Below are 26,764 nucleotides of genomic sequence, written 5' to 3' on the forward strand. Positions count from 1 at the left end.
AGTTGGAATTAAGAAGATCGAGAGGTGATTAAGTTGGGTCCTGCCACTGAGTTCAACTTTGGAATCTCTGCAGTGCTTCCTCCTAGTGTTGAAAGCATTGAGTTCTGTGGAGTCAGAGGAGCCATATTTACCTTAGCACTACACAAAAGCACTACGAGAATGCAGCCCAATGCTGTAGAGTCACAAACACAAATATCAATAGTACATTTAGAAAACATCGTGGTCACAAAACTGGGCTCCTCCACACCACACATTCCTTCCATATGATCGTGTGATGTTAGTTTCTAAAGTACATCCATCTCTATTCAGGTTAATTGTTGCATCGTCTTATTTAACCTAGATACATCACAGAACCTTTTTTTTTTGACCTACCAGCTTGGAAGACACCTTTGAAACAAATAGATATTAATCTATGTGATGACTAAACTTGTGTGTCAACACCTGGGGAAGAGGGAACCAAACTGAATAACTGCTCCTGTCAGAGTGACCCGAGAGCAAGTCTCTGAGGTCTTGATTGCTAATTAATGTAGGAGGGACTGTGGGTGGTGCAATTGGCCAGGTGGGTCTGGGAGTTGTGAGGAAATGATACATAAACCTAGGTAGAAACCAATAGCTGGCAGTGGTCAAGCCTCTTCTTGATTTGAGTGTAAGACAGACAGCTCCACATATGACAAGGACTGAGGAGTTGTGTCCCCACACGGCAAGACCTGTGGAGATGTTCTTGCAGAATCTCCTTGCCTTTCCTGAAGGGATGCTTGGTTTGCTTTTGCCTTGTGTTTGCATTCTTGGCTTTGCCAATGCAGTTTTTACTTTCACTTTGTCTGCGACTGACATTTCTTTAAAAACAATAAAAGGAAGCTAAGGCTGTGATTCATTCTTGCTTGTCTCTGAGGATCCTGGAAAAAAACAGATCACCACTCCTCTGTTTGTTAATAATGGAGATGCAGTTGAGTCAACACAAAGACCTGGTGTGGGTATATCAGCTAATGTCTGGATATTTTCTTCTGATGGAAACTTAGTTATGACAACAGTTTGCCCACCATCCTGTTCCAAACAACAGCTAGATGTTTATCAAAAGCTTAGAAAGGTCTTGCCGGATTGTTGGTTCCAAGATTTAATAGGAACATTGGAAGGTGAGGCAAACACAGGCGAGGAACAGATTCAGGTTACTATTGCGCTGAGATCCCTGGCCAGTTGAGGAATTAGATCCCTTGATCAGGGTATGGTGAGACAGTCACTTGGTTGAGTACAAATGTGCCAGGCTAGATATTAACTGTTTACTGAGGCCATATGGACCGTGGGAATGAGAAAACTGCAGGGATTGAGGATGAGAAGGAAGGAAGAAGTACAGTGTGCACATTAGCGATAAATGTGGGAAGTATTCCACACACCCTTCTTCGGGTTCTGAACCCTGCCAGGGCTGGATTCTAGCAAATAAGCAGAGTTCCTCCACAGTTTCTGTTTAATTCCTACCACCAGGTTCTTCCTTGACTTCTCTTCATGACAGATTGTAACCTGTAAGTCAAATAATTGCTTTCCTCCAGTTGCAGTGTCATAGAATCCTATGTAGAACCACGTGATGTATTTGAGCTAGTGACATCAAGACTCTTAGGAATGATGATAATGTTTTCTGTCCATTGACTAGGGAGGGCTTGAAGGAAGAACTTAAAACTCCAGAAACATCAAGTCCACTTAGAAGGATAGTAACTTCTTAGGGGTCATAGTAAGAAATGGTCCCAACTGAAATAAAAAGTTGGTAAAAAGAAAAGGTGACTTTGAATTCTTTTATTAATTGCTGCTGTCTGAAGTGATATTTGTGATTTTGAACAAGGGGCACCATCGAAATCTCCAGCCCCTGCAATTGTATTTCCTTGACGAATAGTTTTTGAGCACCTCTCCCCCACCCCTAGCTAGAATTCTGGACTTTTTACTTCTAACAATTTCTTGCCAATTTTAGGACTAATTCATCTTTGATCTTCCTTATCAGACCTGAGTCTGAAATGTTCCCCATTTAGTTGGGCTTTGAATGCTTGGTCTCCAGCTGGCAGAGATACCTTGAAGGCTACAGAGTTTTCAGGAGGTGCTATTGGCCTTGAAGAGTAAATCAGTGGTCTGACTCTCTGAAGGCTCTTCTTACTCCAGTTCCAGCCCGCTTTCTCGGCTTCTTGGGAGGTATGGAATTTTCTATTCAGTCCACTTCCCTTTGCCACTGAACTCCTCTGTGCCTTCCCCACCATGATGGGCTGACTTAGATGGGCCCTTTCAGACTGTGAGCCTAATATATCTTTCCTCTTTTAGTATTTCCTTCCAGTTATCCTGTAACTAACACAACAAAACTAAAAAATAAGGCTCACTCACCAAGAAAATGGGTTGCAGATGCAGACTCATTTGAAAAGAATACATCATTTCATATGAATTCCATATGCTCTCATTTCTGGCTTATGATGTTTATGCTTTTTTGTCTATATTTTGTTAGTATTAGCATATCTTTTTCTAAGAACAAAAATTGCCTTTCATTCAATTTCTAGAACAAATGCATATTTATTTCTTGCAAATTACTGTGTTAAAGTTCTAGAGACATCATATATATACTATATATAGTAATATACTTGTGATATAAATGTCTATGTAGATATATTTGTAACATACACATATACATCATATACATACACATACATATATATTTGTTAGTTTCTATAGATTTTCCCTTAGATTTATTTGTTTTGTCTCTCTATATTTTTCTGTGGGAGTTCCACTCATCATTTCTTCCCCCAGTGATGCCACTATATTTGGAATCCTAGATTATTGAAAAGCATCGGGTGAAATAAGTTAAGATTTTCCTGCATGTTTCATTTTAGGAATAATTTTCTAATATGGACTATACAACCAACTTCTTTAAGAATCCTGCTCTCAAATGGCTTTCTGATCCTTCCTTTTGGAGAATGCTAAAGGTTCTTCTAAGTAGAACTTTCTCTAGTGGTCTGGGCATCTGACTATTATGCCAGTTTCACAACTATTTAAAAGAAAGTATGTAGAATTCCTTAACAGAAGGCTATTATATTTTTACTGTAAAACCATAGTTAATAGTACTGGATCTCGTTTTGTTACCCCTTCTTGTCCCTATCACAGTTCTAAATTCAACTTACAAAATAATATAAAAACCCATCTGTGTCTCTTGATGTCCTCTGCAATCCTACCAGTGGTACTGTGTGTCCTTTCTAATGAATTTCACAAGTGAAATCACATACAGAAATCACTGCGAGGTGAGATCAGTTTGTACATTTGCTCTTTCTTTTAAGATTTAACCTTGAGAAAAAGCCATTTTCTCCCTCTGCCTTATTGAGATCTGATATTATCCCCCTCAACTGTCCATTTATGTGTGCCACCATTATACATAACAAAGCTACCATACAATCAGTCAGCATCTTTCTGAGATTTTAATTCCGTGACAATTTCATCATTTGTCACCATAATAGGTATTTTCAATGTTTTCCATGACTTCTAAACACTACTCAAATTGTCTTTGAAATTTCAACTGTTTAACAGGTTCCGTGGATATATTCATAAATATTATATGTATGCTTCATTGAATACAGTATGGTTTAGCAGCACAAGAGCCAAGGGTTCAGTGGCAATGCATCATGGTTATTTTTCATTTGTTTTGTAACTATGTGTTTCTCACTTTGACCAGAAAAATAAATAATAGTGAGGATAATGAATAGCGAAAAAAATTCCCAAGCAGTGGAAAACAAAATGAACCAAAACAAAGAAATTATCATGAGGCTAGCTTGCAGAATGGTCATTAAAAATAAAGTCTATCTGTTCATAAAGCAGATTTTATGTGTATTTATCCTATAGTTTTCATTTATACCTGTGCTTACCACAGACTCTGAGGAAAGGTTCCAATTCATGTTTACCCTCAGTCATACATCTTTGCCTATGCGAGAACAACTACCACAGAAGTTGTGCTACGACCAGGAGAATTTTTCTGTGCATGTTGCTCCAAGAGCAGATGAATAGTAATATAAATTAAAATAGTAATGGCTTGCTTGACCCCAGTTAGATGACAAGTAAAAGCTTGTTGAGTTGATTCCTTTGTTAACTTCTTCCATCCTAGTTTTGATCTAAACTATTTGCTGATGTACGTGGAGAGAACTTCATTAACTTCGTACCTTAGTTCCATTATCTACTAAAGGAGATTGCTAAATTAGATAATCACTGAATTGCTTGCTACCAGCTCTCTCTGTCTTACTTTTTCTTTAAAGCTGCATGACTCAAAGTTTACTATACAAAAGCTAAGGAAGGATGGATGCAAAGAAAAGTCTGAACACATCCCTGTCTGCAATCATAAATGTGGTTTCATGATGAAAAACCAGGATATTATTGGTAAAAATTCACCTCAGGTAGTGCTGTCCAAATGAAATCTTAAGTATAAGCATGGATAGCATGGATATGAACTTAAACATTTCTATAGGAAATTGCTTGTATGTCTGTGACATAGCCAAGGGCATATCAAGTACTTATTAGAAATCCACGAAGATGCATAAGATGTTCAGGTCTTACCAGTTGTGTCATATGCAGATTTTCTCTTTGGGAATATTTTTACATAGCCTCCGTCCACATTCATATGGGGATGAGCATGCTTCATGTGAACTGAATCCAAAATGAAAACTTTGAGAGCTGAAAGAGGACCATGGAAACAAGAAATACCCTAAAATTAGTTTAACCAATGTAAGTTTTAAATTCAGAGACAATTGCTTTGGATACAGTTTCTTTTAAGTTTGGGGCAATGTGGTGCATACTTCCCCAAAGCATAGAAACCTTGGATTTTTTTTTTTTATTATTGAGTTCATGGTCAATAGTCATTACTGAGTTCAAAGGAAAATGAAATTGTTTAAACAGGCAAGAGCACCCATGCACAGTTCCTAAAGCAGTGAGGACTATAGTGGCTTATAGGGCAGCCTCACCTGCAGTCTATAGGCTGTATTCACCCAGAAAAGGTATGAGTGTGGCATCACACAAAATAATAACTTAGTTAAAATTTCAAGGGTTTTGTTTTTGCAACTGAGTTGTTTCTCAGTGTGAACTTTGTAGATGACCATGTCTTGCCACAATGTTGAAAGGTTGGAAATACCTGTTCACTATCTGCAATGTAGACATGACTTACTGTTGAAAGATCAACAGAATTAGATTTTTGAGTAATAATTCATTTTGGGGGTACATTAGGATGTCCTTTATGCAGAAACATAGAAGCATAGTGTGCTTACATATTAACCTCATAATTTTCATTTTTAATTTGGGTAAGTGATGAATACCAATGAGATGATCAATCATTCTGTCAATATACAACTAACTATCTAGAAGGGTATCAACCAGATGTGCAATATAGACAAATGCAATGATTTCTTAGCAGAATACTTTGCTTCTTCAGAACCATTTATAACCATCTTCAATATTAAGCCTATTTTTTGTGTAAACCTCACAGAGTATGAAATTGTACTTCATTATTACAATAGCCTCATGTTATTATAAGGCAAAGCATTTCCAAAGAGAAATTTAAAAATGCTATATACATATTTCTGATGTAAATATTGTAGGTTAAGGTCAGGAGACCACTGAGTGAGTGTGAGGAGGAAACGATACATTCTGCTAATTTTCATGATAAACAGTTTATGAATCGAAAAGGGGGGCAATAAAGATAGGGGAACATCAACCTTTCTATTAGCATGGTTCTTCATTCATTTTGCTCCAGTAATATGAACCAACATTCATTTCTGTCTTGAAAAAGATGTGCAATCTATACTTCAAGAACTGCTCCTTCCTGCCTGGGTTGGTAGATGACATGGCTTTGAAGCAGAGCCTTTACTTCCATGACTTACCCAAGTCAGTAGAGTTCATATCAAACTGGGTATTCTTCTGGATGTTCTGAGAGATCTGTACGGTGATGAGCTCAGCAGTGTGCATCAGTTTTGTGAGATGAAATCTTCTGTGATTTGTAGGTAACTGGTCCCACATTTTATGTGTATTCTTTTCGACAAAATTATTGATGGTTTTTCCAAATTCCTATTTACAGAAAAACACACCTTTAAAAATATTATTATATCACACTGAACAGAAATATAGGAGACAATTTAAATATCAACTCCACTGTAGATTAAATACTCACAGTAAGTGTTGAATTGAACTGGGGATCCTTGGATGAAGTGGTGCTGTTCATGTGGCCTAGTAGTGAGGATGATTTTGTTAGTATCTCTATGTATGTGACGATATCTGTCAGAGAGAGCTCAGCTTCAGAATTTTTGTAGATTTCTTGGAGTAAAGTTGTCTGTTCTTTTATGGGTCCAATCTGAGAAAACAATGAGTACAGACATGGAGAATCAGATTTCTCTTGGGGGATTGTACACATAAGATTTAAGGACCTGGGAAGTTGGCTCAGTGAGGAAACATTTGATATATAAGTCTGAGGACCAACCTTCTGATATCCAGAATCTGTGTAAAAACACTGTGTGTGGCAGCCCACCTGTAATCCCAGGGTTGTGAGGGTAGAGACACAAGATCTCTGGGCATGCTGTCTATCTAGGAGAGAGAGAAGGGGGGAGGGAAAGGAGAAGGAGGAGGGAAAGTAGGAGAGGGAGAGGGAGAAGGAGGCGGGAGCAGGAGCCTTTCTCAGTAACTAAGGTGTAAAGTGACTGAGGAAGTCACACAGCAGTAGTGTCTGGTCTCCACACGCACATGACAGAGACATATATGAACACACATATTCCTATGTAAGTATCAGACACAAAACCACATGCATTAAAACCCAGGATGAGACATGTATCACATTTGCACAGAGGTTGATTTTCTTGTCTTATGTGAACAATGTATTATCAGGTTAAACTGAGTAATAATGACACATAGTAATGAAGACAGAATTTTTGTAGAAATAATTCCCAAGTAACTGGGAAAGCTTTGAGTATACGTCAGAAACAAGTAAGGCTTACTTGAAGGGATAATTTAAAGAAAATAATTTTGAAAATAACCTCCTTATTGCATATAACCTAGCCGGTAAACCCATCTCAGTATTTAGATTTGTTAGTTCTTATAAGTTTTAATATCAAAAGTAAGAAATAATGCATTAATAATCTGAATTTGGTTGTGTTCCACCACAGCATTCCTTAGCTTGTGATGAAATGGAAGTGGCTATGCTGAGAGTTCGCTGTTCAGCGTGTGATCCCCCGTCTAAGTTGCATAACAACAAGTTTATGAATGTCCTACTTCATTTGCTCTTTGAAGTGTCCACTTTGAAGTATGAAATCTAGTTGCATTAAACTACATCTCCTTGGAATGTGGTGCTGGATCTGAGCCCAAGTGTGTTTTTACCATTTTATCCAACAACTTCCTTTCATGTTGAAAATAATTCTCCAATACACCCAATAATGAAAAAATAGCATAAATTAAACTGGATAAAGTCTTCTACAATGCTTTGAAAGTTTCAAATTATTTCTATCGGCAATGTAAGTCATACTTACATGGCTGTGTGCGAACAGTTTCAATTCTACACGAGGTCAGCTGCTGATGTTTTTGAGTAGAACTTTGGTAACACTTCTGAGATCAAAATGTCAAAATAAAATATATTTCAACCTAAAGTGTCTACTTACTCTTTTTAAAGTTTTATTAATGTTTGCAGCAATGCAGGCCTGCTCTAAGTGGCAATTTGAATTCACGCTTTCTGTAGAAAAAGAAAACATTCCACAGTGAGTCTACCAACCATTTTTCCTAAGCTGATCGTGTTGACTTGAATGATTTTGTTCATTTAAACATTAAAAATGCATCCTTTAACATTTGAGAATCCATTTGAGTTCCAGAATACATAATGTATCACTGAAAATGAAAGAAAGTAGTTTAAGGAAGAAAGAATGAATATGAGCTACATTATGAATAAGAAAGAATGAATATGAGCTACATTAAACACGGTGCTCCCATTTCCACTAAGCAAAACCAATAAAGATTTATTCATTTATTTTTTTCAACCTAAGTCAATCCTGGCATAGATGTTGGGATTGCAGCTCATTGGTACTTTACAAATGTGCCATAAATGTTTCATATAGCTTAAGATGGAAGGCTATAAGTTACCTTGGCAGGAAGAGCCATCATTAGGTGTGAACCTTGACTTCCCGGTAGAGGTCTGATAACCTTCCCTGCAGAAGCAGCTGAATCCCCCCTTCTCGTTTTCACATACAGCATGATCACCGCAGACAGAAGACTCGCTGCACTCGTCTATATCTGCAAATGTTTCAAAAGCAATCTCTTACACTAGTGTTCTTTTACTTGTTTGCTTCCTCATAACAATATTACATATGGTTAGTGATTTCACACCAAGAATCAAGATACAAGAAAACAGAAGAAATCCCATCATTTGGGGAAAGAGAGAACAAACCTGGGTGCATGCATTTCTTAACTCTAATTTGGCCAATTCATTTTGACAGAGTATTGAAAATGTTATTCATGGGCCGTCCTCTCAAATTGTTTTCTGAGTATCATGATTCATCAACAAAGTCAGTAAATCTATTCCCATCATCTAAGATGTAACAGTTAGTTCTAATTTAATAAAGCCTCATTTTTCAAAGTGCACTTAAAATTATTTGCCTGCTAGTCTTAGGCTAAACTGATGATAACTCAGTTTAAAGGAATATGGAGGAGAAAGACGGGCCCACTTTCTCTTTGAAGCTTCATTTCTGGGTGTGATTTAACTGAAAACCGAGGTCCAGCACATTATGTGATTCAACTCTCTTAAGATTTATTACGATTGATTACTTTTGTTCATATTACATTTGGACTATGATTCTAATATGCAATCATCATAGTTGAGTATGGATGAAGTAATAAATTGCACAGAATTAAGTCAGAAATTCTCAGTAGCTATATATTGACACTGTAATAAAGGTGCTGGGTTTTTAGGCTCACATCATTTATATTCTTAATTTAAAATTTTACACACTGCAGTGAAATGTGCCTTCAAGTTATAAATACAATATAAATATGCTGCCAGGTTGGGGAATGATTCCAAGGAACTGAATAGTCCAGATCATTACCTTAAATTAATGCAATGGTGTGTGTGTGTGTGTGTGTGTGCACGCGTGCGTGCACGCGTGAATGCATGTGCATGCGTGCGCGTGTGCACACACACACACACACACACACACACACACGCATGCACATATCTGTGTGGTGTGTTGAGACCAGTTCTGGCATCTTAGAAACACTTTCTATTAGAGTAATGAATGAGCCTGCAATTTTAATTTACAATTTGATTATTAAAACAACAAAATGGCATGGTACTATTTACCAGAATAAAATGGAAGGGAGCCATTAAAGTCTAATTTAAAATGTCATCAGGCTGTTGTCTTAAATTCAGCTGTTCCCAATTTTTCATTTAAAAATACAATGAAGGCACAGGAAAGCATGTAACTCAAAGCATAGAAAAGAAAAGTCAGTATAGGGCCTCAGTTCTTGAAGATCTTTTCATTAGCTAGAGAGGTGGTACAACTATATTATAAAGAACATTACCAGGGTGAAAGGCTAGAAAATCCCTCTACTGGTGATGTCTGCATATCTACGGTGTGCATTATCTAGAAGCTCAAGTGCACAGCCTCTAAAAGAACACCCTCATTTATTGTTTCTTGTGTCCTCAGAAACTCTCATTCTACACAGATTAAGGATATACTGACTAATGATGCGAAAAGTACTGAGTCTTGACTCTTGGATGGAAGGAATCACCAGTCCATGCACTGAAGCTGCATAGAAGGTAGAAAGAAGGAGGCAAGAGAGAAGATAAGGGCAGCCAAGGTGGGGAATGTGGGCTTCAAGCCATAGACTCTTTTACTCTCGTGTGGAGAGAAGCTTCTCACAATGCTGTCTGGAACTCATTTTGCAACACTTGAATTCATGGCTGTCTTTTGGCCAGAGTCCTCCAAGTTCAGTGACTCTAGGCATGCAGCCATGAATGTCACCAAAGAGCCCCATCCTCTGCTGGTGCTGCTTTGGAAGCACATGCTGCACTCAAATGGGAAAGCAGCCCAAATAAGGATGTGTGCATACCCATTAAACATCACGAAAGGTACAAATTATTTCATGGGTGGGCAGTTAATACATTCTTTCTGTATCCATATTTTGTTATGTTAGAGGTGGCCGTTCTGTAAAAAATTAATTTCCTTAAATGTGCAACATTATCATGAGCTTTATGTAAAACCAACCTGCGAGCAATGTAAGAACATTCCTCTGTAAACTCAGTTCTCTCTATCCTGCCACACAGTGGCTTTTAAACACACTTGGTGATTATGCCTTATGATCACATTTCTTCCTGTGTCTCCTCTGTGCTGGCTTGGGTTACTCTATTTTTTTTTTAAATATTTATTCTTAGAAAATTTTATGGATTTATACTTTGATCATTTCCATTCCACTCCATTTCTCACCAAGACTCTCCCTCGTGTTTCTCTCCCTATGCCTCAGTCTCTCCTCCCCTCCCCCCTCTCTCCCATTCTTTTTACATAATTTAGCTTATGTGTTCAGTTGGTGCTCCTCTACCTATATAGGTGTGGGCCATCCCCTGGGACTTGGGGACCCTATCAGGGGTCATACTCCTAAGAAAAGTCACTCTTCATTTCTAGAGCCATCAACTACCAACAGCTTCTTCCACAGAAGTGAGGCCTCTCGAAGACCTTCTGTGGTCCATGGTGAAATTTTAAACTAGATTAATTTTGCAGTGGTCCTGTGTAGAAAACCAAAAGTGCTGTGAATTTGTAAATTCAAAAGTCATGTCATGTCCAGAGGATGTTACCCAGCACCTCAGCCTGTTCTTTGATGAAGTCATAGATGCTCATAGCACATTCTGATTCCTCATCCACCCATCTGATCCCACTCCCTGCCTTCTTCCTATACACAGCCCCTTTCACTATTAATTTCATCATTTTGTTCTTAATTTCCTTTGATTTTCTTTTTTAACCTTGGCTTGTTTATCCTTGGGAGTATGTCTCTTTGACACTCCACAAACATGTCATAAATATTTTATCTAGTTTAAGATGGAAAGCTATAAGTTACCTTGGCAGAAAGAGCCATCATGAGGTGTGAACTGCGACTTCCCCGTGTAGGTCTGATAACCTTCCCTGCAGAAGCAACTGAATCCCCCGTTCACATTTTCACACACAGCATGGTCGCCGCAGACAGAAGACTCACTGCACTCATCTATATCTGCAGATGTTTCAAAAGCAATTTCTTACATTAGCGGTCTTTTCCTTGTTTGCTTCCTCATAACTCTATTACATGTGCTTTGTGATTCCACACCGACAAATACAAGAAAGTGTGGCGCTGTCCCTGTAGCTCACTGAGGAACAGCTGCCCAGTCATGACACCTCTGAGGACAATGCCTCGCCTAGCCTTTAACTGCCATCGGCTTCCCAAGGGAAGGCTTGACCCCGGGAGCCTTCCCTCTGTTAATAACTCAATGTGGATGCATCTGGCCTCATGAAGACCCTAAGCAGGAAGCCAGGCTTCTCTGAGCTCATGAGCTCCATGGCCATCGGGGTCCTTGCTCTACTTGATGGCCTCACACTGCTGTTCTCTTAGAAGGCTGCCATTCCATCACCAAATAGGGCATGTCAGCTCCTGAATATCTAGAATGGCAATATCATAATCTAATAATGCTGACAAAGGCTCTAGTCATGTCCTGAGATACTAGCATTCAAGATTAGGCTCATTTGAAGCTTTTTATATTTAGCATCGAGAGTTTATGAAATAATATCCCTTATCCTCTGAAACCAATATTTCTTAAGCCTTAGTCTGATTTATATATTTACCTGTACATTTTACTTAAAGGAGGATATGAGTCCATTTAGCTTTGCTCATATGTATATATCAAGGACTGTTGACTTGGTGAGAGCTCATTCCTGAACTTTTGTGTGTTTTTCCTTCTCTGCCTTGAAGTGTCAACTGGTGTTGTCATTATGTATGTCCTGTTCTGGCAGTCACAGTGTTGGGATTTTGTGGGTGCAGTTCCTCTGTAATGTCTAGAGGACATCCCCTAGTAGTATTCATGCTGATCTTATGACTCTTACAATCACACTCACACACAACTGTGACATATATATAACACATAACATGCATATAAACTCAATCACATATATTATTATTCTTACACATATGTGACAAGAAATTAACTAAAACTGATTTGGATGAGAGTCAGGGTGGGAACTTAAGAAGAGTTACAAAGGGACAAGTGATATTGATGCAATGTTCATACATGGGGTTCCCAGAAAACAAAAAATAAGAAAATATAATGGAGTTGAATATGATAAAATGCATTGCATACATTGAGACAAATGTCATAATGAAAACTTATTATTGTTTGTACTTGGTATATAATAGTAAAAATGTAAATGTCCTCTAAAAATATCAGAAGTGTGTGTTGCTGAATTTGTCCTGCTCTGTGATTTCCAGGGGGAAAGGCTTGAGATCACACAGCAATGGTAGGTGCTGGCCCATGTAGAATGTCTGAGCAGTTAGATGAACTACTGTCCTCAAGACCTCACTCTGTGTCTGTCTTCTCCCTAAGATATTTTAGAAACTTATCATTTTATATCAACTGCTTCATCATGTCTGAAGCAGCCATGGATAAAATAAATATGGTTTCCATCTTGCAGCAAGGTCGAGGCTAACTTTTCCTGCAGTCTCTATGATGCCAGAATTATCTGTCTGCCTGGCGACCTACTGCTTGGGCTATTATGGTTGCTCAAGGGAGACAGAACTTGGTCTGTGATAGGGGACTCCAGGTTCTGGTTCTCTGCGGAACTAGAATAGATAAATGTGAGGACTTTCTGAGACGTCTGGCAGGAATTGAAAGGTTCCTTGGGCCTCTGATCTGGCTGTGTTGGCCAAAGCGTTGCAGCTCTCTGAAGGGAAGACCCTGCAGAGCAGGTAGCCAGGTCCTCTCCTGCTACCTGCAACGCCAAGTCCATCCACAGCAGTGGCTGGGGTGAGCAGTAGCAAGCAGCTGAGAATCACAGTTGGAGCTCCTAGAGAAGTGGCCAGCAGCAGAGGCACACACCTAGCCTGCTGGGTGGACCCAAGGTCCAGCAATCAATGCTTTGGGAGAGAAAACTCTTCCCTAGAGTGTTACGGCTCAATAAAACCGTCACTCTGAGATGACTCTTGGTGAAAGAACTCATGCATTTTATTCTGTGTGGATAGGGACTTTATACACATTTTGGGAGTAGGGTGAGATCCAGGAGTAAATGCTTTCCATTTAAGTCTGAGATGTTAGGGATGCTCTATTTGTATGGGGAAGGACTTCAGGTATTGTTCCTACATGACTGATTGTCACAGCCCTCTTTGTAGTGTGTAATGGTTACCTGTTCTAGAACAAGTAGAGCTAGGCAGAGAGCTGGCCTCACCCACACCTGCCATTCTCAAGTCCGAGATTTCCCGGGGTTTGGGTCTCAACCTTACCAGTTCTGTCTGGTGGCACAGTCCACTTTTCCCACATGAAATGGCTTGAGCCTAACCCATCTACATTATTTCTACTTTTCTAGAGTTACAGGAATGGTGGTGGCCATGTTTATATCCCAGTCCTCTCACACTGTAACTGTAACACAGTGAGCAAATGCACAGAATGCAGAAGAGCTGTGTATCACAACAACAAGGGAATGCGTGTGCAGGTAGTAGTGGCAGCAAGAGTACAGCTGTACACTTGATCGTACACCTAGAAAATCAAATCAGCAATTCTGCTCCTGTTTGCTGGGCTCCTCATTGCAGAAGCCCTGAGTGTATGTTCTCTCAGGATGCAGGAATGAGCCTGTAGGATGCCATGTCTTTGTAATTGTCAATGTTGTGTAAGAAATAGTGATTGCTGGCCTCCATTCTAATCAAAGCTAAATTTCTGCTGTGTCTGTCTAAGACTGGCTGGGAAGTTTTAATAACTGGCCCTACTTGCTTGCTACTAACAGGCCTTGACTTTGTACTAAAAATTCAATATTACTCAAAAGGAAAAAAAAAACCTTCACAATTTCGAGTTATTCACTAATTCTAATTTAAAAATGCATCCCATTTTCCATATTTATGACTAGTAAACCCAACAGCATTTTTACCATAATTTAATTTCAAAGTGTGATTATACAATGGCTTTGATCAAAAGTAGTTGACAATAATTGCTAAGGATGTAGTTTTTCTAATGTTGTCTACAGAATGCAGAAGGTAAAATGTTTGATTATTGGAAATGATTCACCAAGATGAGATTCAACTTTAGTATTTTCAACTCCAAGAAAACACAAACCCCTATAGTTATGTGGAAAAAGTCAAGATAAGTACAAAATAGAGACACATGAAGAGCAAGCCTGGCCGCAGAGAGAGGGGAAAGAAGCAGTGATGCTCTTCTCTCCAGCCTTTAGTCACGTTTCCTTCTGGGTGCTTCAGGCTCCCCACCATGCCATGCTGCTTTTCAACTGGCCTGTTGGGAGCTAAGTACCTGACATTCTGGTTTACTGTGATTCCAAAGGGATGAATATAACGCACAGTGTGTTCTCACCCACACCTGCCTGAAACAATCACCTTATGTGCGAGGAGGAACTGCACTTAAATACTCACTAACGTTAAAGCATTCTTCTTGAGTCACTTCTTGCTCTGAGTAGGAAACTTCATTTTCTTTTAATCAATATTTAATGACCACAATTGCTACATACATCACATTTAAGATTTAACTGAGCGGCCTATCAGAATCACTGTCTTACAAGGTGATAATGATACTAAGAGGGAATAGCTTTATGGCTCTGTATGAACTGCCTGAGGATTATCAAAGTGAACAAGGAAAATTACTATATAACCTGAGAAAGTGGACAGAGTTGCCAACGGCCTCTCAGGCAAGCATAATCCTTATGGACAACAAAATTGGTGAGAAATAGCATTTTTTTCCAGAGAATGAGTTTTCCACTGAATAATCCATCATATGAAACAGGTAAAAAATAGGGCTGAAGGCTGAGGATTGGGTTTTGGTACAGTTATTGTGTTTTAAAAACTACTTAAGAGAGCTACAAGGGAGTTAGCTATGGCTTAGAGCCATTCTGTAGCATCTCAGTAGAAATGAAGATTGGAAGAAAGGGTTTTAAATTAGAATTATTCCTCTTGCAATGTTGAAGATCATACTACTTGCTTGTATGTGTGTGTTTTCTCTGTTGTCTGTGAAACAGAGTCTCCTTTGGGTTGAAGAATATTAAAAATAAATGTGAAATGAGGTAGGTAACAATAGAAGTTTTCTGGAGACTGAGGATTTAGAAAAATGAGAATACAATTAAAATTGTCCTTAATCACAACATTACCTGTTACCAATGACTGGAGTAGTTTTACTCATGTTTCCTGAGGTACATAATCAGTTGTTCACTCCTCACAGTAAAATGTGTTATTTGGGACTCTTAGAAGATTGGCAACTGGAGCATAGGATTGAGAAATTCAGTTGCCGTTTTGAGAAGAATAGGATTGTTTTTATAGACTTCATACACTGGCAGAGCTTTATCCACCACATAGTAGGGCAGGATAAGGTTCAAATGTTGCACCCAGTTAAATTTCAGGGTGGAAAATTTGCTTTCTGGGTATAAGATTGTGACTACACTTCTCTCTTTATCTGAAATGTCTGTGTGTAGAAAAGCCTTTTACTGTGTCTGAGCATATAAGCTAAAGCCTTGTTGGCTTACATTTATCTAATCATTATATATTATTATGTGAATACATAATTCTCAGAAAACAGAAATATGTGCATCTCACATAATAGAATTAAGACATGCACACACACATGCGCACTTACACGTGCACGCACACACACAAACACGCACATGCACGCAAGCACACAGACACACACACACACATACATGTATGCATGCACACATGCCTACATACAACATAAGCTAAACTACTTCTTGAAAATTAACTGAGCGTAGCCCAAAAAATTGCACTCAAAGCGCCTAAATTAGGTTAAAGAAAAATGTTTCTCCCATGATGGGTTTGAGTCAATCATTTAGTTACTGAAATATTTATGGAGTTTTCCAGGTCCCAAATGTGAATGTCTATATTGGGAAATCAGTAAAAATTAATCAAAAAGTCAGGATCTGTGCCCTCCTGTCAGAGTTCACATTCTGAAGGTAACTTCCCGCATGAACGGATAATTGAGTTTTTATTAAAATAAAAGTTTTCATTTATATCTCTAAATTTGAATCCTGTCACCGAATATTGGGGGAAGTTTATATTAAACTATAAAATAAATTGTGTTTTCAGATCAGTTATTGGTGATATAGAAAATGATGAGGCTAGAATCCCATGTGGGCTACCGCTACAAAAATAATATGCAGAGATGCACAGGGAAAGGGTTGACTAGATCTGAAGTACCAGATTTATGCAATTGAGCCACATTATATTGCCTAAATGAGTAGTTTATAAAATAAATTAACATATCAATGTGGTATTTAATTACAACACATCTTTATTAATATTACATAACATATTAATACAGAAAAGTTGATCCTGAGTTTGGATTGTTCTTTAAGCATAGTTTTGGACACTTGACCTCATAGCTTTCTTATCAAGAACTAGGAAATTAAGCATATTTGCTATGTCTGAGTCTCACAAGCTGGATATATCATATAGGCAAACTCCCTGAAGTTCCTACTCAAATCTCGCTCAATAAAACACTATTTATCTCAAAGTAACCTCCAGATAGTGGATAGGTAAATTATTTTTAGAAGTTATATATGAATATGAATTATTTAAATACCCTTAAACATTGCAGTGTCTAGGTTTATTATTAACCTTCAAAGACAAATTTCCTTTAGATAGACTGTAGAAAAACAAAAGCTGTTTTTTGAGCTGGTAGTTGGCTTAGTGGTTAACAGAGCATACTGTCTTGAAGAGGGTTATAGTTCTGTCCCTAGAACTTACGTTAATGCTTACAGCCATTTGTTTTTCTAGCTCCAGAGGGATCTGGTACTCTCCTCTGGCATCCATGGATACCTGCACTCACCTGGGCATATGACCACATATAGGTAAACATGCATACACATAATGCATATATCCGCATATATAAAAATACACATATATAAATAATATCATGAATGCATATTTAAGACCTGTTTCTTTTGTTTTTAATACTCTCATCAACTCACAGTTACTTGGGGTGATTCTATGTTGAATCTATCTCTACATTAATTCATTATATTTAAGGATATGTCTTCCTTAGGTCTAGTTCTGGATATCAGGATTTATGTTATTTGCAGAGATCTTGAAGAGAAAGTAAACAGAACCGGACATTATGCTGTAATTAAGGGTTTAGATAAAGTAAAGTCATCTCAACAATGCACTCAAACAAGGAAAAGAGTGTGCATAAATGTCTGGTAGCACAAACTAAGAAAAATTATATTATTGAATACGAAGTATGAGAAAGAGGCAAGAAGCCTGGGCAAACACTTGGTAAGCATTTAGAGCTCGGTCAGGGATGACCTTCAAAAGATCCCGTGGAGTAGAAAATTAAGATTGAGTTTGAGTATGCGAGCAGTTTTTGAATCACAAGACTCCGTATTGAAGTTCTGTGTAGAACCTACCCATATCTGCTTGATGATGCCAACGCAGAATAAAGGAAGGGGCACACTATACTTCAGAACCACTTCAGACTTGAAGTCAATGACACACCCCATCCCTAAGACATATGGGCGGGGTCAAAGCTGAATAAATGTGAATTGAAAATGGTGTGGGATGATGAGTATTAACAGATTTTTACTTTTTATTTTCACTTTTTATATTGCATGGCGATGTAACATTCAAAATATCTGTTTTTTAGAGATTAGCTGGATACTTCAGTTGACTGCGGAGGAAAGAGTAGAAATGACCCTCCCTTTTTTTTTATTCTATATATTTTTATTTACATTTCAAATGATTTCCCCTTTTCTGGCCCCCCACTTCCCAAAAGTCACATAAGCCCCCTTCCCTCCCCCTGTTCTCCTACCCACCCCTTCCCACTTCCCTGTTCTGGTTTTGCACTATACTGCTACACTGAGTCTTTCCAGATCCAGTGGCCACTCCTCCATTCTTCTTGTACCTCATTTGATGTATGGATTATGTTGTGGGTATTCCAGTTTTCTAGGTCAATATCCACTTATTAGTGAGTGCATGCCATGATTGATCTTTTGAGACTGGGTTACCTCACTTAGTATGATGTTCTCCAGCTACATCCATTTGCCTAAGAATTTCATGAATTCATTGTTTCTAATGGCTGAATGGTACTCCATTGTGTAAATATACCACATTTTTTGCATCCATTCATCCACTGAGGGATACCTGGGTTCTTTCTGGCTATTATAAATAGGACTGCTTTGAACATAGTGGAGCATGTATCCTTATTACATGCTGGAAAATCCTCTGGGTATATGCCCAGGAGTGGTATAGTAGGATCTTCCAGAAGTGATGTGCCCAGTTTTCTGAGGAACCGCCAGACTGATTTCCAGAGTGGTTGTACCAGTTTGCAACCCCACCAGCAGTGGAGGAGTTGTTCTTCTTCCTCCACATCCTCACCAACACCTGCTATCTCCTGAATTTTTAATCTTAGCCATTCTGACTGGTATAAGGTGAAATCTCAGGGTTGTTTTGATTTGCATTTCCCTAATGACTAATGAAGTTGAGCATTTTTTAAGATGCTTCTCAGCCATCCGAAGTTCTTCAGGTGAAAATTCTTTGTTTAGCTCTGTACTCCATTTTTAATAGGGTTATTTGGTTTTCTGGGGTCTAACTTCTTGAGTTCTTTGTATATATTGGATATTAGCCCTCTATCTGATGTAGGGTTGGTGAAGATATTTCCCCAATTTGTTGGTTGCAATACTACAGAACAATAGTGTTAAAAACTGCATGGTATTGGTACAGTGACAGGCAGGCGGATCAATGGAACAGGATTGAAGATCCAGAAATGAACCCACACACCTATGGCCACTTGATCCTTAACAAAGGAGCTGAAAACATCCAATGGAAAAAAAATAGCCTTTTCAACAAATGGTGCTGGTTCAACTGGAGGTCAGCATGCAGAAGAATGCAAATTGATCCATCCTTATCTCCTTGTACTAAGCTCAACTTCAAATAGATCAAGGACCTCTACATAAAGCCAGACACTCTGAAGCTAATAGAAAAGAAACTGGGGAAGACCCTTGAGGACATCGGTACAGGGGGAAAGTTCCTGAACAGAACACCAATAGCGTATGCTCTAAGAGCAAGAATTGACAAATGGGACCTCATAAAATTACAAAGTTTCTGTAAGGCAAAGGACACCATCAAAAGGACCCTCCCTTTTTATTAACTTGTAGAAAAATAAAAGAAGTAATGGAGCGGTTCTTTTATAAGCCAAAGAGCAGACTTACCTTTACAGTGGATAGACTGGGCTACTCTGAGGAACCGAGGCTAGTCAAATAGACAGGAATGTCACCAACTGGATAGTAACCACAGTTGAAATTTAAAGGCCTCTGAGGGAGAGCTGAAACCTTTCTTGTTTCCTTTCTGAGGCTGTCAGATTCCAGAAGAGGGAACCCCACTGTTCCTTTGTACTTATCTCTGCATGGTCCCTCTCCCTTTCCACCTAACTCCTCAGTTCCAGTGGATGCTGCTGTGGGCATATATCTTTGGTCATTATGAATTTGTTGGTCCTTGGAGACTATTCTCTTTTTAATCAACTAAGTACAAAGGCCCAGAACACCAGCTAAGATGAGAAGGGAGAATACAAGGGACCCTCCACCTGTTTTGTTTATCCATTGTATCTGTGAGGATCATTGGGGTTCAAACTGGTTCAGTCCAGCTTATTAATAACCACAGGAGCAGAAGCCAGATGACTGTGTCTGAAATATCTTTTCCTGATGTATCATGGGTATTATGCTCCTGATGTTACTGCTTAGTCAATCATTTATTTGCCATTGGGTTATAACAATTATTGGAATGGCATGATTTATATCAATAATTCAAAGGCTGGAGAGGAACATGTGTTTCAGATCCTGTTTCTTGACTGGGACATTTTAACTATTAACTGTGATGAGAAGAAAATACTTGCTGCCCTCTCCTTGTTTTACTAGGAGCGTCTACCTGGCCAGTATAGTGGCGAAATCAGGTGGATATGGTTTTTAGGTCTGACTTCAAGATAGTGGTTTTGCATTGTTGAGAAATAATAATAAATAAAACATAATGTTTCTAAATAAGGCACAAGGAAGCATCTAAATCTCTAAGACCGAGAGTCTCAAGAACTTTACTGATGGCAGATTTGGGCTACCAGCCACAAGACTGTAGTGGTTCAATTGGCAATAAAACTGAATTTTACTGCTTTTATAGGTCATGGATACCCTGAAATACTAAGTTTTATTTTGTATTCTATTTTCAAATGTAATCACCAAAGATAAGGAAAAAGATTTTAAAATGGAGATACTATTGACTAGGCTCAAAATTGATTTTAACAACTTGAAAGACACAGAATCTGAAGGATAGCTTTCCTCTTGGACCCGTCTCACCTCGTGACTGCTAGCATTCCTCTATAAATGGAACACTAAAATGACCATCACCATTATGTGATTCTGCATGAAACAGGCCCCACGTGTCCAGGTCGGAGCAATACAAAAGGCCCTGTCTTCTGTCCCTTTTATCTTTTGCAGTTTATCCCTCTACCCCCAGTGGAACTGGAAAATTCCTTACAACTTAGAAAACTTAGAACTTAAAAACTAAGAACTTAGTAAAAACATCATCACTCAGATACCTCAATTTTGTACATTCCATAAAATGCATTTTTTTTCTGATCACCAAGTTAAACACAGATAAAGAGGTAAGAGGGAAGGACATGTTCACCAAGGGGGAGAAAAGGGGAACCACAGTGAAAACAGAAGACTTCAATCAGTTAATGAAGAGTTGAGTCACCTGTACATACCACAACTGATGTCCTTTCTGTGTGCACATGACAGCTGATGCCTTTACTGTGCGCACATGACAGCTGATGCCCCTACTGTGTGCTCAGTCATGACAGTTGCTGTGTACCTGACAGCTGATGTCCCTACTGTGTGCTCGATCGTGACAGTTAATGTCCTTTCTGTGTGCACATGACAGCTGATGCCCTTACTGTGCGCACATGACAGCTGATGTCCCTACTGTGGGCACATGACAGCTTCTGTCAAGATCCTGCTTTATGCAGGTCAGGGTATGGAAAAGGATAATATAAACATATCCTTCCTCCCACCTGGGGATGTCTTTGACCTCTCACTATTTCAGAGAAGGAAGTAATTCAATACAATGCATATATTATCTAATTGTCTATGCATACACACTTGCCCCTGCAAGATAATGGTTTGACAAGACACATGGGACCATAATCCAATACTGAAGATGATGTCCCCCTCCTCCTCACTGCTGACACGAAGCATTAGTGTAGGCTAACATCTCCTTGACCATGGGTTTCCATAAGTCTAATTTACTAAAGGGAAAGCCAAAAGCATTCAGTGGGGGAAAAGAAGTTGCAATTTGCAAGGTAAACAAAACAGATTTATAAGAGGATAAAATGTGCTAGGTGTTTGTGTTTTTGATCTTCTTTAATGGAAATGTGATTTTTAAACTGTTCAAAACAGAAAGTATTATTCCAGGATTTTTTTGAAAAGAAAAATATGCCTTTGACGACAGATCTGCTTTTGAATGGGCCACAGAAGGGGGGTGGGGGGTGGGGACGAATAATGCATGCACAAAACCTCCTCTGAGCCTGTTTTGGCAATTACTTTTCTTTTTTTAAAAAAGGAAAATGTAGCACTTAAGAAAATACTCCCATTTTCTGCTACTATCATTTTTAGTCTTCTCTTTGTCAGAACTATTAATGCACACATATTATAAAAACAAGCACACTGAATACAAGTAGAAGAGAGGGAATGGAAGGGGAAACAGTTCTATTTTTCTGCACACTAGAAACCATTTCTCTTGCTCATTGGGTGCAAGGATGGGACAAAATCCTGACATACTTCTTTCAGACTATCAATCAATGATTCTGAAATGTTTTCATTGCCTCGTACCCATCAGCTATGATAGTAAAGATGAGTAATATTCTCATAATCTCTCTGGGACTCAAATGATGGTTATGAAGTCGCTTCTGTGAAACTCATTTTATTGACTTTTGTTTCTAATCATTGGAGTGATACATATGCAATGGGGCAATCAAATTGTTGATAGAAAGGTCTTACAAACTCTCAATGTGAAAACCTTCATGGTTTACAAAGGACCGCTGCAGAGGAGTTTCAGAGTCTGAAGTTTGGAGAGAGAGGGGGGTAGTGTGTGTAAGTTACTGAGATAAAATGATGCTCTATCATTCCCTAATCATCTAAGAACATTTCATCTTGGAACAACACTGCACACAGCAGATCAAATATGAAGTTTGTGAGGAAACATTAAAGAGGGTGATGTAAATAAATTCAAATCATTTCAGAGACAGACCTTCAATAAAGGCTAGACAGTGTGGTACAAGTCATAGGTAACAAACCCTACATGTGAATCTTAAAGGGACAATGCCCATGCGATTATAAACATAAAATCCAGCCATAACTCCTTATCTACTGGGTGTCTGCTTCCGCTGGCGCTCTTGCTGGACACCTGAAACTGTAGTAAGTATGCAATATGCTGTGCTTTGTTGTGCATATACACGACAATGAAAAAGCTTAGCCTAACATTGGATGAAGTGAGATGTGAACAAAAAAATCACAGTAATGAAAGAAGGCAGCTACAACAATACTCTGCAGTTGAAGCTATGAAGATATGTCTCTGTCAGAATATCTTATTATACAATAGTTCTTGGCAACTTCACAATAAAAGTATTTTATGAACATATGTGATTACTTTTTCTTCCTAAACCTGTAAATTTTCTCCTTCGACTTAGACAATATACTCCATAGCTTCTCCTTGAATATGTAGCATTCCTATTTTGTGTTTTTAAAGCCACTATGAGGTAAAATAAGTGATTCTTGAACACAAGATCTAGGATGCCCCTCTGTCATTGACTGAGATTGCTTGTGAGTGATGGATGGACTGCATGTAAATGCGGTATTTGGAGATGATGCCCGAGACAGTTCATCAAATGACCCAGGCTCCTGCGCAGTTTGAACCTTTTACTCATCTGTCAGGTTTTCCATTTACTATCTCCATGTTGCCATCAGTAACCAGCTTTAACTGTAATCACAGAAAGAGGAAAGACAGAACATCTTAAAGGTGCTAATTAGTTTGCTAATAAAATCCATACAGAGAGGGGAGTGTACTAAATACTCTGGACACAATAGGATCTGTGGGCTTATTTTTCTTTGGTTACTGCTCAGGGTAGACAATGCTTATATTTTTGGGAGGGAGGGGTATAGATATAAATTAGCATAGGATATGCTGTTCTTTATATATAAATGTGTGTGTGTGTGTGTCTCTGTGTGTGTGTGTGTGTGTGCCTGTGTGTGTGTCTGTGTGTGTGTTATGGAGAACAGCATATCCCATCCTAAAATCTGACTCTGTTTTTCACTTTTAAGAATACCTAGCTATTGAATGAAACATTTTAAAGAATATTGGTGACTTTAGATACAGTTTAACAGGTGAATCATTCTGAAAACTAAAGATGCACCCACCTCCTATTGCTTGTTAAATGATGACTGCTTGCTTGATTGAATGGATCACTCATATCTTTCTTTAATCACACAGGGGAGATGTATTTTTTTCAGACCATTTTATCTAAATGTGAATGTGACATTTGTTTTTAAAGAATCACCTCATATTATGATTTCTCTAAAACCTGACATTTTTTTTTAGAAGACTTGGTATTTTAGTTGAATCCATGATAATTATCTCCATGATGCAAGTGTTGTGAATAATACTTATCATTTGAAATTATCATCCAACCACCAGAAAATAGAACATTTAGTTTCCTGATAATATGTCTTTGAAACATATCATAAGTCTATAAAAATTATGGGTTATGAACAGTACTTATAGCCTTGACCATTTAACAAAATTATCAAATTCATTCTCTGCCTTAGACCATGAAGACAGTAGGGCAATCTGAGGGTTAGATAGGGTGTAAAGGAACCATATGTATTGCTTTAATCGTTATCTTTAATCTTTGCTGCCTTGGATAGTTCATAATTTTTCACATTCTCCAAGGGCTAACTACTTATACATAATACTTCAATCTCTGCAAAATTTATATGTGAAATTTACTTCCATTATCAATGCTTTCTAGAATTAAGTATGACAAATTATAAAATATTATACTCCTCTTCAAATATGGCAGTCCTGTGCTACCTGACACAGGGTGGTTTTACCAGCCTTCTCTGTGTCTACTCTGATGATCTCTCTCTCTCTCTCTCTCATCCTGTCTTCTCCAAACAAACAGGAAGTTATTGGTTTCTTTATCTCCTTCCCACAGATACCTGCTCACCCTCAGAGTAGTAATGCAATATCATTCCTGTATTTTGTTTTCTAACTATACAGAAGTAGGTAAAAAAAAAATCTATGCATTCAAAGAAAACAATACAGAGATTAGAATTCAGTGATTCTTTTCTGTGTCTGCAGTTGGAATATTAGATTAACTTATGACTTCAATAAATTCCACCCAACAATGATCTCCCCATCCATAAAATGAAGTACTAACAACAGTGACATGAGATTTAAATTCTGTGGCTGCATACAATCAATAAAATACTAAACCCTGATTAGTATAAAATGAAGTTTCCAATCTACTTTAAAAAAAATGGCCAAGGAAGTTTAGAAAGGTTATGTGGAATCTATGTTGCTATAAAATCTCTTTTTGTTTCACTGTTGGAAGTTGACAAATGCTTTGGAAATTTATTCTGTTTGGAACCTGTGAGTCTCAAGTGAGAAGGCTATAAACTATCTGTTTGTCAGGAATGTATATGCGGCGGTCATGTCAGACACACAGCAAACTCTAGTGTGATGAGGGAACCACAGTGTTGAGTTTTTCTTTCTTGGATATCTGAGTATGTCAGGTGTCTGTCATCAACAAGCTTCTACATCAGTGAGTTACTTTAGAAGTATCATTTCATCAAACGCTTCACCATAGGGCAGACAGGCGCTGTGCTGGTCAGTAAGGACCCACACTTCACATCCCCTTTGTCTCAAACAGGCTTTATCGACTTTGCCACCTGACACCAACTCTACAGAACCTTGGAAGAAGCTGAGGAGAAATACTGAGATGTAAGCATTGCCAAGCTAGGCTACAATCAAGATGGCCTTTCTCTGTCTTTGGGATCTCCATAAACAGAGAGCTAGCTAATCAGATTTGTCAGTTTTAAAACTACCTTGGGAATATGTCAATGAGTTTTGCATCTTGAATTTCGTATTGGCACGCTAGCGAGATGAAGTATAACATTTGTTTGTATTTTGAGACAAATATCCTTTATCCTTAAGGTGTGCCGCAACTATTCTTTTATTCTTTATGTCTGGCTGGTCTCAAAGTATCAGTGCTATGGCAGTTTTATATTATTTTTTTCATAGACTTAGGTAAAAAATAATTTTTTACATAAAACAAGTTCCAAGAAGAAATTAGAGCATGAAAAGGAGCCTTGCTTTGCTCCCAAGACTATGCACATTTCTTCCATTTTAGCAGACTTCATTGATTTCAAAATTGTTGCTTTTCAAACAAGGCTTTAGTAATTTATAGCTATTTAAATAGAAAACGCTACTGCGTGTGGACAAATTTCAGGTTTCCAGGCCTGAAAATAATTGCCTCAAGGGTCAGATGGAAATGGTTTTCCTCCAACAGTTTTGCAGCCTGAAACACTGGCAAGGGAGACCCAGCTGCCTGGAGATGATTCAACTAATACCTCAGACCCTGGGAAAAGACACGAGGCCTTATTTTCTGGACCAGTGATCTGACCCAACATGGGGTGGTAAAACCGATCTGATACCTTGACATGAAGCTGAAATGCAAAGGGACGGACTCAGAAACGCTGTACAGCTCAGAAAGGACTGTGGAGGATATGAGTGATTATGAGAGAACTGTAAAATGAACCTTGTTTTTATCACGGCCCAGTGCTCTTCCTTCTCAGAGTGGGAGGTTACTGCGTGTCTTAATGTTCAACAACAGCATTTTACGACAGTCCGCCCAAGTCGTAAAGGTATCTTATTCTGATTCCACATGTTATTTTGGATCAAAGTGCAAAGCAGGACAGACTGCACGGGAGTCCTGTCTGCTCTCCGTTTATAATGGCAAAGCAAGGCAAAACAAGGACGCAGGAAGCTGTCTGTGGAGCTGCGTTCCTAAGATGTTTCTATGTTTATTTTTCCCGTACCACTACTGTTAGAGATGTCATTTCAAAACCTAATAAAATCCTTCCACTTAAAGCTCTTTCTTCCTACAGCTCTTCATCAATCAAGGCAAAATTGTGCTCTGTCATGAAGTAATTGCAAGTTGGCAAGCTAAAAAGAGCATCTTCATGTCCGTCTCCTTATCTTTATGCAGGACGAGGATGACAGCCAATTTATTAGTTGAGATACTGTTGAACTCATCAAGTACAATAGTGTTTTCCCCCTTTGTGATGTTTTCTATTATGGAATCAAGGTCCTTTCTTTGAAATGCTTGTTAAAAGATGTCTGCAATAGCAGGCAGCTATGCATATTGATCCTTTGGGTACTGACTTACTGCAAATGAGTATTTCTGGGGTTCTGGCTAAAGAGCTCAGAGTAGGAACCATAGAAAAGAAAAGCTATATAG

At 38.5% G+C, this 26,764-nt stretch overlaps 1 protein-coding gene across 2 annotated transcripts in view; it reads right to left on the reverse strand.

The window, feature by feature from the left end:
- The window catches only part of Adgrl4 (adhesion G protein-coupled receptor L4), a 109,612-nt gene that overhangs the window by 35,238 nt on the left and 47,610 nt on the right, over positions 1-26,764 (reverse strand). Inside the window, exons 3-8 of one of the 2 annotated variants that reach the window (XM_052178959.1) lie at positions 11,080-11,229; positions 8,116-8,265; positions 7,641-7,711; positions 6,167-6,346; positions 5,880-6,063; positions 4,564-4,680 (exon numbers count right to left, since the gene is read on the reverse strand). In XM_052178959.1, the coding sequence (XP_052034919.1) occupies positions 4,564-4,680; positions 5,880-6,063; positions 6,167-6,346; positions 7,641-7,711; positions 8,116-8,265; positions 11,080-11,229 (852 nt within the window). The remainder of the gene's footprint in view (positions 1-4,563; positions 4,681-5,879; positions 6,064-6,166; positions 6,347-7,640; positions 7,712-8,115; positions 8,266-11,079; positions 11,230-26,764) is intronic. The other variant, XM_052178960.1, reaches the window with a different exon arrangement.

The sequence above is a fragment of the Apodemus sylvaticus genome, chromosome 4 (assembly GCF_947179515.1).
Source record: "Apodemus sylvaticus chromosome 4, mApoSyl1.1, whole genome shotgun sequence".
NCBI classification, from domain to species: domain Eukaryota; kingdom Metazoa; phylum Chordata; class Mammalia; order Rodentia; family Muridae; genus Apodemus; species Apodemus sylvaticus.